Source organism: Mus musculus, chromosome 6 (assembly GCF_000001635.26).
Source record: "Mus musculus strain C57BL/6J chromosome 6, GRCm38.p6 C57BL/6J".
In the NCBI taxonomy this organism is placed as follows: Eukaryota; Metazoa; Chordata; class Mammalia; order Rodentia; family Muridae; genus Mus; species Mus musculus.
In genome coordinates this window covers 24160265-24173095 of record NC_000072.6, presented here as the reverse complement: position 1 = coordinate 24173095, position 12831 = coordinate 24160265, and the positions used below count along the sequence as shown (strand labels likewise).

The 12831-nt window shown below is 39.3% G+C and overlaps 1 protein-coding gene across 2 annotated transcripts in view; it reads left to right on the top strand.

The window, feature by feature from the left end:
* Positions 1–4976: 4976 nt before the first annotated feature.
* Slc13a1 (solute carrier family 13 (sodium/sulfate symporters), member 1) overlaps positions 4977–12831 on the top strand; it is a 79837-nt gene continuing 71982 nt past the window's right edge. The window contains exon 1 of one of the 2 annotated variants that reach the window (XM_006505140.4): positions 4977–5130. In XM_006505140.4, coding sequence (XP_006505203.1) covers positions 5032–5130 — 99 coding nt within the window. In that variant the 5' untranslated portion in view covers positions 4977–5031. The remainder of the gene's footprint in view (positions 5131–12831) is intronic. The other variant, NM_019481.2, reaches the window with a different exon arrangement.

The following is a 12831-nucleotide window of genomic DNA, read 5'->3' as shown; positions in this document are numbered from 1 at the left end:
TCTTTTCTAGTTCTCACCTCCATCCTATCATCTGAGTTTCTCACTCCTAGCTCACTTCCCAAAATAAAAATGAGGTCAGGCTTGGTCCAGAAGAAGCAAGTCCTCAGGCTGGAGGGCGTGGCCAGTTCTGAGCTGGCCCTGGTACTGAGACAGTCTGCTAGTTGCTATGTTCAGTTGAATAGTCCCTCCTCCATTGGAATTTGCTTCTCTTTTCGGTTCACAGAAGCCCAGGTCCTGGCCTCTCAGAACACAGTTCAATTTTTATCTATTTGGTCAGTTATTTACTTCATGATTATTGAGGTTGTGGTTAATGAATGTTGCCAACATAAGCAGTTAAGGAACTTGTGTTTTCAATCTGCAGTCTATGTGGTACATACCAGACAGATATTTTATTCTTCATTTTAGGAGATGGGACATGGGCCTAGAAGTTGGTCAACATATTTTTTATTTGGTTTTGAAGCAAGGTTTCACTATACTGCCCGTGCTGCCTTGGCTGGCCTGGAGCTCGTAATTTTACTGCCTCAGCTTTCCCAATAGTTGGGACAAGTGGCTATCAGTCCTGTGACATCACTGTCTAGGTTTTGGTCTTATGAACCTGAAAATTAATTGAAAACATTAAAACAGCACAAGGTAAATGCCAAACTACTAGATGGGGGGGGGGGATGCCTTCTTTTAACAGCTTGTAAAATGATTGGAGAGTCAGCTCACATATAACACTGCCTTCCCCTCACATAATGTCTAAAGGCTTTGAAGTTTGTAAAGATGGTGGGAATATATAAACAGGTATCCCAGATGGTGGGATGGCTCAGCAGGTAAAGGCACCTGCTAACGCATATAGAGGCTGAAGCTCAGTCTTTCAGACCCACATAGACAAATGGGAAAACTGATGCTTACACATCTTTTGTCCCCTGGCCTTTATACAGGTGCCATAATGTATATGTGCCCACTCAGTAATATGCACATACAATAAATAAATTTTAAAAATAAATACATAGGGATCCTTCAAGAAAGACATTTGGTTGTGGGACTGGTGGAGGCTTAGGAACAAATAAAAGCCAGGAAAAATTCTGGCTTTTATTCTTTGACCAAAAGTCTCAATTGCAATTGACTTAAATTGGCATGCATTTTATACTCTAAAGGTTCAAAGACTAAAAATAGCAGTGTGTCGGAGGCAATGACGATTCAGGACGAGTAAAAGCATCTTGACTTTTGGTGTCTTCCCCTCCTTAGCAAGTGCATGTAACTGTACAAGTCTTGTGAACTGAAAACACTGAAATGCCAGGTATCTTCTGAAACCTACTGATGAACACCATACCATAACTAGCCATAAATAACGTGTCTATTTGGCATCATTTGATTACAGTCACAGGCAAGCAGATAGATACTACCCACTGAGTACAGTCTTGTACCCAGAACTTTGATAGAGACATGAGAAGTAACTGAATGCCTACCTCAAAGAATTAACCACCTTACTGAAAAGTTAAGATTCGTATGGATTAGTAAAATAGTGAACTGTGTAAGTCATCCTATGTCAAAGCTACAGAGTATTTTACAGTTATTAAGTCAATGATTCTCAAATTCTAGGATGCATAAGATTGCATACAAAGCTAACCAAATGGGAAGACTCTAAAGACTCATTTTGGTTCAGCACTACTGTCGTTTCCACTTAGATTAAGCACTCCAGGATACGTGGATGCATTTATCCTAAGAAGCTTCCTGGAATGGACTTGGAAAGTAATGGATCAGGTACGCGAGCACAGATTAGACTTATCTCTATAGAGGAGCAGTTTGTAGACGAATCAATAAGATCAAATTTCAACATGGGGTGGGATTGAAGGAAAGAAGAAATGTATATTCTTAAAAGGAAAGGCTTGAAGAAAAGCACAAATCAGACAATGCATATATCATAAGAAAAGAACAAAGAGAAAAACTTGCTTGTACTCTGTTCCCACTGATTGTCTGAAGAAACCAAGTGTGATAGGTAACTGAACTGTCTTACAATAGGTAAGGGACCCCTCTTCTATCTGTGCTCAAACATTTCGTGCCATTTATGCTACCCATAATGCCCAAGAGTAAATGAAAAACATATGATCCCGAAGCTCACCAAAGCACATGCAAGGTCTTTGTGTGCCACTGGGTTGAATAAGTAGTCAATATTGTAGATAGATGGCATCATGAAAAGGAAGAATAGAGTCAGAAAGAGATGGATTCAAGTCATCACTCTGTCAGTTGATTTCTGGCACATTTAAACTCACCTCTTTGAATCTGAGTTTTCACAAAACATAAATAGTGGAAGCAAATACAATACAAAAGTTCATGTCTTGTATTTGTGTGTGTTCATGTTACTGGAGACTGAGCCTGGAGACCCATGATTGTTAGGCAAGGACTCTACTGCTGAGTTATTATCCACCCTCTTTATGTTTTTTAATACTGAGACAGGGTCTCACTAAATTGTCTTAAGCTCACTCTGTAGTTCAGAATGTCCTTGACTTAAAATCCTCCTGCTTGAGCATCTCAAGTTGCTGTGCTACATGCCTGGACTATATTAGGTTTTGAAAATTAAATGGGGTAGAGACTGTAAAATCCCTAGTGCACAGTAGAAGATGGTGTGCAAGGCAACAGCATTAGTAATTTTTAAAAAAAAAATTTGAACAAAATGAGTTTTAAATTAACTGACAATCGCCTGTTGTTACAACTTATTTCATATCTAGCACAATTATACATTAAAGCAACTACAGCATGCCACAAGACGTTTAGTTTCTCTGCATAAGAAAGTTAAAATTCGACCCAGTGAACTAACCTGTCTTTGCCTTGAAACTGGCTAACAACAGGGTGCAATTTGCAGAGTGTCTTGAGGTATGTTCTCTAGAAGCTCCAAATAGCTTGGCGTTTCATTCCCTGGTGAGTCCTGAGTGACATTTATCGCCTACTAATCCTAATTACTTTGTCAGATCTCTTCTCTCTCTGACAGCAAGAGAGTATGGCTGAAGTTAGGAGAATGGCTGTGTGGCTGAGGGTGGGCATTTTGGAATTATGGGATGAAACTTCTTGTGCAGGCGCCCACAGAAGACAGGTCCAGCTGTAGTTCCAGGTCACAGAATGAGGGTCCTGAGGACCTTCCTATGGGGAGAAACGGTCGCCATAAGAGAGCAGAGGCATGGGCAAGCATCAAGTGCTCTTGTTTGGCTTCTGTCTGACATGTCACCTACCTGACACTATGCATAGGTCTTCACTTCTGTTAAGTGGCACATAAATGCCTTTCCATTTTTTGATATCATTTCACAAAGTGATGTCCTCCGAGATGAGAAAGTGAAGTTCAAATGGTCACAGCAGGCGGCCTAAGAAAATCCGAGAGCTAAAGTGTTTCCTTCAAAAACTAGAAAAAAAGGAAGAGCACGTGATGAACTATTCAGGGTATTATTGGGGAAAAATAAGAATAATTCTGAGCAGCTCAGTTCCTTTAATCTCTTCTTAATAGTCTTTATTATTGCTGCTTTGTGGGTAGTCATTATTATATTTCTATTGTTATTCAGATGGCAATCACCCTTTCTTTCATCTGTGAATTTGTTTTATGTAATGAACCATTATTATTCAGAAACTCTTTTCTATTTACCTCTCTTGTTTTCCTGAATCACTGTGTATAAGTTGCCTGGAAATTTATCATTTTAAAGGGGAAAATACTTATTCACACTAACTCAGGGGCTATTATTGAAAGGAATAGTTTTCCTTGGCACAAAAATAAAGCAGAGTCAACACTAATATGGAATTAGAAGTCACATCTAAATGATAACCATATGTTATATAATAGTGAAGTCTGTGTCAAGAGGAATTTACTATAAAGTTCAGGAGCTCTGGTGGGGTGCTTTGTTAACACCTAAGGATGAGTTCAAAGTTGCTAACTTGAGCTTTTGTGGGCAATTCATATTTTACAACACACAAGACAATCCCTAGCCACACCTTCTCTATATTGTAACATTTTTCATCTTTACCTACATACACACATGATGGCTCTCATGCAAGCACACATGCACACACAGCCCTCGAGTGACCTTCCTGATTTATCTCTGTACAATTCCCTTGATAATTATGTAACTAATATCAGTACAATAATATCATTTCAAATGCATAAAGTTCCTAAAGGAGAATGTTTATATAAGGTTCACTTTTTGTTTCCTACCAAGAAAAGGTATTAAGATCTCTAAAAGACACAATGTACTTTGCTTTTAAAGTAAAAGGAAAAATTGCCATCAATTTTTCAGAATGCTGACTCAAGTCCACAACCCAAGAAGCCCCAGGAAAAGCCATCAGTATCAAACATCCTCTTTTATCCACTCCCCTGCACTGAAATCCATGCACTTGGAGCTGCTATTACACCTTAGACAGTGAAGTATACTTTCTTAGATAGGACTCTGGACACAGTCTGTGCTGAAATACTGGGGGTATCACAATAGTGCTGACAATTTCAGCTAGAAGAAGCCAGGGTTCATCAAAAGGGGCAGAGGGGATTAAGTGTGAACAAAGTCAGTTAATTTCATTCATGATCTGATCTTACCTTCTCCTGGTCTTTCAAGGCTATAGCCCAATTATTGTGCACCAAGAAAGAAAGATAGAAAGAGAAAGAGAGGAAGAGAGGAAGAAAGAAAAAGAGAGAGAGAGAAAGAAAGAAAGAAAGAAAGAAAGAAAGAAAGGAAGGAAGGAAGGAAGGAAGGAAGGAAGGAAGAGAAAACGGAGGAACAGGAGAGAGAGAGAGAGAGAGAGAGAGAGAGAGAGAGAGAGAAAGAGAGAGAATCTGTATTACTTTTTATAAATCACATAAGCAAATGGTCTTTGAGTCCTTAAGTACTCTTGGGCTTATCTCTTTCTTTAAATTGTGATAGTAAAACAATAAAACTGAGATTTAATTTTAACTAACATTGGTCTGTCTGAGGCGGTAAGTAAAGATGGTGAGGTAGAGAAATATTAATCCAGGCTGGTTATTTAACATCTGCCTGAGTGTGAGGAGGATACTGTTGAAGGCACCTGCTCAGGACAATGAAGCTCCTCAATTATGCTTTGGTCTATCGCCGCTTTCTCCTTGTGGTTTTCACTATTTTGGTTTTCTTGCCACTCCCTCTCATCATCCGCACCAAGGTAAGCAAGCTTGGAGCACACACAGGCACATGGCTTGGGCTGTGCCATGGGTTGTCCTTCGATGTTGATCATGGTCTGGCTCAAAGTTGAAGGAATGGTAATACTTTCTGCTTGTTTATACATTGTACTTGCCTGTTTTCTTCATTTTTAATGGTTGGTATTATTTTCATCTGGTCATTATTAAGTGGAATAACTAGACATAATAATCAATGAGATTTGTTCTCCACCTATCAACTAGATGAAAGAAAGAACAAAAGAAACATAACCCTTTAGATCTCTCAAGTTCTCAGCCTCCAGGGAGCATCATGGGTAACGATCTCTTCCCCCAGGAATAAGCAATTATATATTTCTATATAAAGGACTCGCAGGGATACCCAGCTTTGTGACATTGTGATATGATGTTGTTGTCAGCTACAAATATGTTGTGTTGTAGTCATTGTTATTCTAGGATGCAGGAGCCCCAAGGGCTTGCAGGTTACACAGCCCTAGACAGAACAATTGGCAAAGTAAGGTCTAGAGATACTTACAGAGCTGTCAGCTCTGTGGCTTAGAGTCAGCCACAAAACTTCCCAGAAATTTAATTTCCTTCTGGAACAGAGACATCAAAGTTGTGAAGTTATGTTCCAGGTTAATCAGAAAATGTAGTAAGTCATCGCTTTGCTCACTTCAGATTTTCGTGTACATATGTTGGCATACTTACAAATATCTTTCAGTTTCCTTTTGAAAAGAATCAGTCTATTAAGCCCAGACTATTAAGCTCAGTGAATTTTCCACGTTTTGGTGATGTGGTCTGAACAAGCAAACACTCAGTGAGCGCCTTTGTATTAGGACTGTAGAAGTGTGAGCTGGTGATAGCAGAACAGGTGCTAGAGACAGGCTCCCTGCTTGAGATGCCATAGTTAGCATTTGCAAGCTGTGTGACCTGAGCAACTTACGTAACCTTCCTGTACTTCTGCTTTCTCAGAAGAGCGGGATCATGGCAGGCTTGTTGTGAGCACTAGATGAGTCATTACTCACCAAACAGAGCGGGGTTTTCCTAGTCTCCCTTCATGTGCTGCCTATACAGCTAGGGGAATTCTTACCCTCCCTAGGCGTGCAGTCCCTCCACTCAGTAGAAGAGAACCCAGCTGATGCTCTTTAGCCATTAGTACTGTTGTATTAATAAAATAGAATAATTACGGTACATTGGGTACCCTAGCTTCCCGCAGAAGTCTTAGCCACCTAACTGGAAAATCCCTGAAGGAAATTCACGTGCAGTAATAGAATGCTCAGCCAGATTTCATCTTACTGTAGCTTTCTGCACTTGATTCCCACCCAGGAGACTAGGCAGCTATGTGACCCTGGTGCATGGACCAGATAACAGAATTGACTCGTACATACAGGGTTCCAATACAGCTCCTCCTCTCACCATTTCTAGGTCTGTTACTTCATCTATTATGCACAATAACTTCTTTACAAGCTCCCTGATCATATGAATCTGCACATAGATCAGAATTTTCTCCCAGGCACATTTTGATTCATACATGGATGCTTACCATATTTTAACATTCCTGCCTTAGTCTCAACATGGGCTCTTACTTATTTCAGGGAATACATGAAATTAAACTCCATAGGATTAAATACATAAATGAATCCTATGTCATGAACACACATCAGCCGTACTGCTCCACTGATGTACAGATGCATCGCACTCTAATTATTATGCATAATTTTAGAGGAAAAAAAATACAAGCTCACTGAGAAATGAAACAAATACATAAGTAAAAAAGCAATGATATGAGTTCATGATTCACCACCAGGAAAGTGTATCATTGCTAAGATATTCACTTATTGATTTTCCTTTCCCAAACATGCAATGGTAAACGTATATTACGTCTTCACATTAGCGCAAGTACATTGAGTACAAAGCAAGGAGTCTGGTATCAAGTTGTACTTATGAATGTGTGTCCCTTTTGCTTCATTCTAATCAATTCACTTGTTAAAATTCAATTAATTTTAATGAGGAAAAAATCCATAACACCATAACAGAATTTTATTTTATTTTATTTTATCTTTGGCAAATTTGAATAGAAATTTTACCATTAACCAACTACTAAGTAAGCTTAAGAGAACATTATTTAACTCTTGCAATGAAGGCAGAAAAGAAGGTATAATATTTGATAGAGGCTTACATCTGCAAGGATATACATCAATTTATGGTTACCATCTTTGTTACTGAATCAAGGAAACCTGCACTTGTAGACACAGCAATGAGGTAACAGAGGAATTCAAGCAAAATGAAAAATCAAACTTGTCTTTTAAAAAAACAATGAATGTATGTGACACAGAACCAACAAGTGGGGGATTTCCACTGGTTACTGATGCTTTCAGAGTCTGGCCTTGTCTCCTATCTCAATTCCATCTCCAGCCAAAAATGTGTCCTCCACAAAGGGCTCCTCAGAGAATTTTTAAGCAACGGTAAGAGGGAAGGAAAAAGGATATCTGTACAGAGCACTCCTCTCTTCCAGGCATTCTGCCAAATGCTTTGCCCAAATCATTCTATTTAACCTTCTAACAGCCCCACAGATGATGGCTGACAGGCCAGCATTCTCATTCCACATCTGAAGGAATACGTGCTCAGGGACACTGAGCACAACAAAGACCGAAAAGCTTGTTCTGAACTTGGGCTTTGTCAAAACTTGGAATTCATATGTTAACAGGTGTTTTTCAGACTTTTCTCAATTTTGTGTTTTTAAAGGTTTATTCCCTGTGGATTGTTAATCATTTATCAACAACTTGGCCAGTTCTCTACAAGATAATGCTCCCAATAAGCCAAAGAGCAAAGGAGGTTTATCCTAACTATTTCCTTAATTAGCATCATGCTATTTAGAGTCCTGAGGTAGAAAATGGCATTGATTCCCGACCCTGGGGAAAGGTCTTTTGAGAAATGAAGCAATGAACTAGGTGTGTGCTGTTTCTGTTTCCTGATGTCACAGAGTCCCAGCTATGTCACAGGGTCATGTCTGCTTGTCAGGTTATGTTGACCCTTTCTCATCTGGTTGTCACTATGAATCATGGCATTGGGTTGGAATCTCCATACCATCTTGTTGAATGAGAAATTAAGCCTATGTTTTTCAGTGCTTTCATGGGAATGACATCTTGTAAGGAAAGAGACTATGCCTTCTCCTTATTCCTGAAGCTTTAGGGCATAAGCCTAATAAAACACCAGATTTAATTATTACCAATTGGTTATTACTATTAACCAGTCACACAAATATTTCAGAATAAGTATAGAAAGAAAAACTAGTAAAGAGCTTCATATAATGTGGTTGCTTGTGTTTTCAAACACTTGTCTGATTCCATTTTCTGATGACCAATATTCACTACAAGTGATTACCTGCCTCTATAAAAGTTCCATGGTGGTTAGTTCAGTCCCATGGCATTGCTGTAGATGTTCTTTTGATAAGTGATAAGTTATACCTTCTTAGGAATATAAAGTATCAGAAATATTTTTAAATTCTCACCTAAACACAAAGGTACTTTTATTGCTTCCCCAGTTAGTCACTAGTCAATAACAAAGTAATCAATAACAAAGTTCTAATGCAACTGCTGGTTGCATTAAATATTTATTATTTAAATAATCACAGTGATTTTTTCTCATTTTAAAGAAGAAATTGCCTCAACATTCCCATACAGAAGACTATTATTAATACTGGCCTAGGCGGTGTGTTACAGTTTCATTTATATTTTCTATGTAACTGTTTGTTTATGACAACTTCTAGCAGTTTGCTAATTTTAATCTTTTCAGCATGTGCTCAGTTTTATTTTCATTCTTTTATTTATTTATTTTTACAGTGTTTTGGTTTGTCTTGGTATTACTATTTATGAAACATAAAAGATTAAAAGAAAGACCAACTAGGGACTTAGCTCAATCAGCATACTATTGGTCATCCATGAAATCCTGAGTTCAAGGCCCAGCAATGTGTAAACAAGGTGTGGTAGTCCATGCCTCTAATCCCAGCAATGCAAGGAGTAGTGGAGGTCAAGGTCAAAGCCAGCCCGGGCTTAGCTAGACACTGTTTCTATAAAAATGTTCTTTGAGAAGCTGTAGGAAAAATCTGAGCAGTCATATATTATTCTATTGGCCGCATTTCTCCCAAGAGTGTCTCACTCCAGCTGTCTGATGCTTTTGCTCAGAGCCCTTTTCACAATAAAGAGACAGGGAAACAATACTGAGGAAAACTTTTACTAGTTGATAGATTGTAAGATTCCAACTGCATTTCAGTTTTCTCTTTGGTACTTCTGTTTTGTTTGTTTGTTTGCTTGTTTGTTTCTAGTATTTTACATCAAGATGGACTCCAAGGGTGTAGAGTATGGGAGAGTCAAGATATACTCATAAGCCTCAAACCCATGTGTCCTTTCAGAAGCTTTCCTCCTCCCTCTCGCCTTCCACTGAGTATGTTGTCTTTCCATCTAAATCTTGCTCTCTCCATCCCTCCCTCTTCCACTCTCCATCTTCACTGTACTCTCCTTGTGGCAACAATCTTCATCTCTATTCACACATCATCTTTTCACACCCATTCTTCCAAAATCTCGCCAGAGAACTCATTTCAAAATGCCAGCTTGATCCAGTTATGATCACCAGGCAAACATCGTTTACACTCTGATGAAAAGGTTCAACTTTGGCATTTGTCCTAATAACTCCCCATATCTGTCTTCTACACTCACTCTTTGCTGTCCCCAGAGTACCAGTGACTATTCCTAAGGTGCCCTCTTTGCTCATGTGAGGATATCTTCCTGTCTCCTACTTTGTCCTGCCCTCCTTGAGAGGAGCAGAGCTAACTGAGAATCATTATGACTACTCATGCTTTATCATAGCTATGTTGGCCCTATTGTAGTGTGCATTCCATGGGGTGATTATCTTTGCCTTCCTCTACAGACTCTAAATGCCTTAAGAGGATCATGTAGATTGTTAAACCCCAAATACAGGGCTTGTCACACAGAGAGTAGATGACTATGTTGAGTGAGCAAATAGGTTGTTCTCGTGTGGCAGAAGGGTATGGAATTTCTATCAGCTATAAGGTGAAGGGGTGATTGGAAGAGAGGGAACGTGAGTATAAATGGAAGGTGTCTGACAACAAAGCTCATTTTTCCTTCTAGGATAGGATTTTGTACCTTGCTTGGTAAACATGACAAATGTGACAGCTCATAATAATAAGCCTCATAGTAATTATTAGAAATAGTCAATATCTCCTTTCAACAGTTAAACAAACTCAAGTTAAAATTTACCCAAAGTCACAGGAACCTATAAATGGAACAAAAAGATTATAGGAGACTGGCTGACTCCAAAACCCACAGAGGACAGCCCTCTTTTGTGTTGTGTATTTTTTAACTTTTAAATTAACATACAAGGTACTAGAAGCTCCAAAGCCCGCAGAGCACAATGGCATCTTGTATTGTGTTTTATAATTTTTAAATTAGAATGCAGGGTATTAGAAACACTATGGCATTTTCTTCTACTAAAACTCACTTTGTTAGGAAATGACATTGCTCTGGAATAGTGTTTCTATCCGATCCTGATAATGTATATATACATCAGTTGCCACACTTAAAATCCCACAAGTGCTCACTGAGATGCAGATTCTCTGGTCTTGTAACTGTTGCACAAGAACCTTGACCTATGATGGACTCTTAAGGTGTCAAGGTCAAGGTCAGTAACTTTAAGCTTCTGTGATACATGGATTCTTGTCCGTGGGTTAGCCTCATCTGTCTCCCAATACTTAAATAATTCTTATAAGTTTACTAAGAGATTTTGACATCCTACCCTTGGCCCATTCCTTCATTTATAAAATGAAGAGGGTTCTCTTTTTAAACTTTGAGATTCTGTCTACAGATCAGCTGCTCTAGACTCACTTCAGATTGGTCTGTAAAATACCAGCTTCTGGATGGTTAGCAAAATTCCCAGGTGATTGGGGTCATAATTCATGGATTTCATTTTAATGCATAAAATGTAGAACAGTGATCATTTCCAATTCAGTGGTGTGGGAGTAGGGTCAGAGTAAGATGAAAGTCATGCCTCTAGTGTGCTAGCGAGGTATTGAAGATGGATTAAAAAGGGGAGTTAAATAATAATCTCTGATACCTGGCATAGTGAAGCCACCAACTGGCTGTCTCTGCTCTCCGGTTTTAAAGTCTAAAATCTAACCTGAGATGCTAACTACTTTCCCCTGACTATAGCATTGAGCTCCAAACCTTCCATCTTCAAAGACAGGGATGTTTTTTAAGATTTATTTATTTATTAATTATATGTAAGTACACTGTAGCTGTCTTCAGACACTCCAGAAGAGGGAGTCAGATCTCGTTATGGATGGTTGTGAGCCACCATGTGGTTGCTGGGATTTGAACTCGGGACCTTTGGAAGAGCAGTCGGGTGCTCTTACCCACTGAGCCATCTCACCAGCCCGACAGGGATGTTTTAAAATAGATCAAGCTTTGCGATTAGTATGGATTGTGCTTTGATTGATAGCCACTGCAATGGTGCAGGTGTATTGGAAGCCATGCACAACTTCAGGTTCTGCCAGGTAATAATGCTTTCCTTATAGCACATAAACTTACTTAGAGTGCGTTCTTTTCTCCTTTATTTTATTTTTTTTTTTTTTGGCACTTCATATTTTTTTTTAAATTAGGTATTTTCCTCGTTTCCAATGCTATCCCAAAAGTCCCCCATACCCACCCCCCCCAATCCCCTACCCACCCACTCCCACTTTTTGGCCCTGGCGTTCCCCTGTACTGGGGCATATACAGTTTGCAAGTCCAAAGGGCCTCTCTTTCCAGTGATGGCCGACTAGGCCATCTTTTGATACATATGCAGCTAGAGACAAGAGCTCCGGGGTACTGGTTAGTTCATAATGTTGTTTCACCTATAGGGTTGCAGATCCCGTTAGTTCCTTGGGTGCTTTCTCTAGTTCCTCCATTGGGGGCCGTGTGACCCATCCAATAGCTGACTGTGAGCATCCACTTCTGTGTTTGCTAGGCCCCGGCATAGTCTCACAAGAGACAGCTCTATCTGGGTCCTTTCAGCAAAATCTTGCTCGTGTATGCAATGGTGTCAGCGTTTGGAAGCTCTTTTCTCCTTTCTTATTGGCATTGTGTCCTCTCCAGAAAATTAGTTGGCATGAGTGAGGCCTGTGGTTGATCTGTTTTCCTCAAGTTCTGATGGAAAGAGAACAGCTGTTTTATCCACATAAGAACCACACCCACAGCCCACTGTCAGTCAGTGTGTCCTTCAAAAAGGGAAGGGATGAAAAACTGTACTTAAAACAGGATATATGTGTCATTTTCATCTGGGGTTATCATTTAAAAGATAACCAAGGTGATTTTTTTTAAACAGCTGCATTTTTCATGGTAATATGAGAAGTTTGGGAAAGGGAAAATATTCCAATTGCCTAGCCATAACTACATTTGTGTTGGCTCTTCTTAGCTGAGTAAGATAAGAGAGAATGAAGATGTTCTTAAATCAAGACTGGAGATGTGGGAGAATATCAGTTGTGAGGACTTCACCTCTGCACATAAATATTTTAGTTGTAATTCTTTTGTCCACATTAGAGATGAGGACACTGGGGGAAAATGGAAAGATATTATCTCAACTTGGGGAGAGTGTTTAGGCTAAAGCAAGCAGAAGAGAGAAAAAAGAGCAACAAAGTAAAGCAACAGATCCCTAAG